Source organism: Limulus polyphemus, unplaced genomic scaffold (assembly GCF_000517525.1).
Source record: "Limulus polyphemus unplaced genomic scaffold, Limulus_polyphemus-2.1.2 Scaffold3, whole genome shotgun sequence".
Taxonomy (NCBI): domain Eukaryota; kingdom Metazoa; phylum Arthropoda; class Merostomata; order Xiphosura; family Limulidae; genus Limulus; species Limulus polyphemus.
In genome coordinates, this window is record NW_013665613.1 from 678545 (window position 1) to 682135 (window position 3591).

At 33.2% G+C, this 3591-nt stretch overlaps 1 protein-coding gene across 2 annotated transcripts in view; it reads right to left on the reverse strand.

The window, feature by feature from the left end:
• Positions 1-1905, reverse strand: part of LOC106468628 — a 45137-nt gene extending 43232 nt beyond the window's left edge. Inside the window, exons 1-2 of one of the 2 annotated variants that reach the window (XM_013929094.2) lie at positions 1794-1905; positions 1383-1569 (exon numbers count right to left, since the gene is read on the reverse strand). In XM_013929094.2, coding sequence (XP_013784548.1) covers positions 1383-1509 — 127 coding nt within the window. In that variant the 5' untranslated portion in view covers positions 1510-1569; positions 1794-1905. The remainder of the gene's footprint in view (positions 1-1382; positions 1570-1793) is intronic. The other variant, XM_022397706.1, reaches the window with a different exon arrangement.
• Between the last annotated feature and the right edge of the window lie 1686 nt (positions 1906-3591).

Below are 3591 nucleotides of genomic sequence, written 5' to 3' on the forward strand. Positions count from 1 at the left end.
GTAAAATAGTAAAGATTTACCCCGGGGCAAGGAGTGAAAAAATCGCTAAAATACCCCGGGGTGACGTTGTAATAACTTGACAAGTAAAATAGTCACCCATTTTCTATTTTTAATTTAAAAAAAAATAATTTCGGTGCCTAAAACTTACTTTTCAATTACTATGGTTAAAATGAAATGTGTGTGTTACCGCACTAATCGAGTATTATTCACGCACTAATCGAATATTGGTTATAAAAACATTTAAGCGCACTAAACGAAAACGCATTAATCAAATGCGCATTAATCGAGGGATCCTTGTATACCGTGCGAATCATTCTTTCTTTACCTTCCAGTGGCTTAGCGATAAGTTTGCAGGCTTACGTTGCTTAAAATTATATTTCGATACCGTGTTAGGCATATAAAATTCCCTTTTTTGGGTCTGTTGTTGTTTTTAACTGTTTTTACTTAAACATTTTAGTTCTACATAAAACGTAAACTAGGTAATGTTATACAATTGTTTTTTTATTAAGTCAGATAATGCCATGATTTTAAGGGATCATTAATTTCTCTAACTCGAAAGAAATTGTTTTTGCGTGACGAAATAGAAAATTTAGTACCTAATTTCATAAGAATATTGTATCAACTATTTATTAACTATGCATAAATATTTGCATGATTTTACTTTACCTTTAATACAAACGTGCACGTTTATATAATTTACCTAATTTGACGTAATATTACACTTAGCAACATTATTTGCAATAGTTAATTAATCCTACATGATAAAAATATTACATTATACATAATTTTATTTTACTTTCTATAAATTAACTAACGAAAATCTATTTCTAGTATTCAGGAATAAAGGACACTTAGAGATGTTATTTCTTTACAATAGTTAAAAACATTTATGTAATAAATGTAAGAGCAACATGCTATTTCACAATAATATTGACTCTATTCCCTTTAGGATTGTAGATCGATAAGAACACAAAACAAAAACAAGCAGTTTTATTTAACCTGATAAATTATATATAAAACATTTTTTAGATAAAGAAAGACGCTATGAAATGCTGCCTAACTTTTCTATGTTAACTTTGCAAAAATTCGTACGAAAACAGCATTAATATACTTGTCCTCCCAAACATAATGTATAGTAGACTGAATGTATGAGTTTTTTGGGTTTGATTGTTTTTATTAACAAAATAGTCATAAATGTCATGTTGTTGTTGTTATTTTCTAAGGAACTTTCTTGTGTCCATGTAAAATAAAATTGTCATAATTATCACCCATCCGTGTTTTAATCCATATCAACTTATCTATGCAAAGAAAAAAAAAATCTTATTATCTGTATCATTTATGTTACATTTTAGTTGGCTGAATGTATTTTGATGTTTACATACCAGAATTGTCGCTCACGTTATCCAAGTACCCTGGAGCAAAATCTGAATCATCGGGATCTAAGAACATTTCTACGTGGTCCATATTGTATCCATAGTAATCGTTGAGGTCTATGGATGAGTTGTTCATCTTGTTTATACGCTTCGTAACTTGCTATGATGGCAACAGACAGATGGGAATCAAGATACCCTAAAAAAAGCATAATAGCGTTTTTTTTTTACTTTATACATTATAATTTACCGGTTACGTTTTGAATCTGTAGTGCTATGTTAAAAACCGAATGTTTGCTAATTTTCTTTAGTCATTACAATTAATTATTTACTTTTCTAAATTTGATATATATATATATATATGTAGAAATAATTAAAACATAAGGAAACACTAATGCGAATAAAGCGTATAAAACTTTATACCCTCTTCACTCACGTTGATCACGAATAAAGACAGGTCAGATAAGCACAGGATTCAAAGAACTGTAAGATCACGTAATCTCGTTATATTCGTGAGCGTCCGCGAATAGTAAAATAAAAAAGGCGCGGTAATCACAAGAAATAAATTGGAATAGGTTTAATGCTATTTCAGCACTTCTCATTTCACCATTTCTACATAATAATTTCTCCTTCCGTTTAAACGTGCAGAGAATACACTATTTAGCTTAGATTACATTTTGCTTATTTACACTTCTTTCTTTATTCATAAAGTATATATGTATTATGTTGCTATAGTCCTTGTCCCCCCTCCCTCGGAGAAGTTTCTGTGGACGCCCATGCCTGCGACTCCGTTTATGCTACTATCTATGCTCATCATTAATACATAAAGATATAAATGTATAGGCAATCTACTAGCATTCAGAATACGCCAATAAAGTTTAACGTTCCAGGTAATTATATATTTTAATGTTAAATGCAAACATTACTTTGATATTTTTATTATCGGAAAGACTAACTCTGTACCCACTGGAAATTCACCTCGAGAGAGTTTATATTATTTACACCGTGGAAGATGTAAAGTGTGGGTGAACTTAAACAGTAAGAGCAAAAACAAGAAGTAAATTTCAAAGTAGGAAATTACAAGTAATAAAACAGTGTTACGTCTCTGTTTGTTTGTTAATTTTCCGTAGAAATTCTTTCCGAGAAGCTTCAGCGATACAAGTCCTTTCTTAAATAAAACTAGTTTATTCTTTCTTGTTACAAACTTTGTAATACACTTAATTTCCACAGTCACTTTAACTTAAACACATGCTATAATTCACAACGATTCACGCGCTTTACTTACGGCTCCTACCGCCCGCTTGACTCAACTATCCGTGTCTATATCTTCAATCTCTCTATCTGCGATTCCAATTCCGAGTAAATTGTCTCGCTTTATCTGGCGCGCTTATATACAGGTATAGAGGGCGTCTAGCAAATACTAAATTATTCGTGATGTTCCCCAATCCTTCTAGAAACTCATCAAGTGTTACCAGTTTAACGTGACTTCCGCTGTCGTAACACTGCCCCTTCCTTAGTATTGTTCGTCCCGAACAAAAGCCACTTAAATTAAATCGATAGATAATTAACAATAACTTAATTAAATGTACAGAATTTACAAATACAAAATTAAAATTCAACAAAGTCTCTTAATTTTACGGGACATATCTTCTTCTGTACTGGTCTCCATCTCATTGGCTACTGCTTCACGTGGGGTTCATCTGCTCCATCAAGAAATGTCCTATTATCGGTAATAGTCCCATCAGTGGTAGTAATTTCATCAAGGGCCTCACTGTTTCCCTTCTCAAAACCGGGTAGAATTTCTTCTTCGATAATGGCTTATCCAGGAGACACGTCTTTTGTTCCATTGTACACTTCGTCCCAAATGAAATGTCCTGGACCGTGATAATGCCAAAGCATGTTGGCATGCGCCACCTTTGGCATACCTCGCCGCTCACATTTTATCCAGAAAGTCGCGTCTGAGAGACGATCCACTATGTCATATAGGCCTTCCCATGGAGATGACACTTAGGAGACTTCCCTTTGGTCTTCCTGGGATTATACAACCACACCTTGTCTCCTGGTACAAAGCTGACTTCAGCAGATCTCTATCATAACATAGCTTCATCGAATCAGCAGACGTTTTCAAGTTTGAAAGCACTTGATGGTGAATATTATCCATCCTTTCCGATAACACTTTCACGCATTCTGACACATTTTTAGGCAACTCTTCATAAGGTGG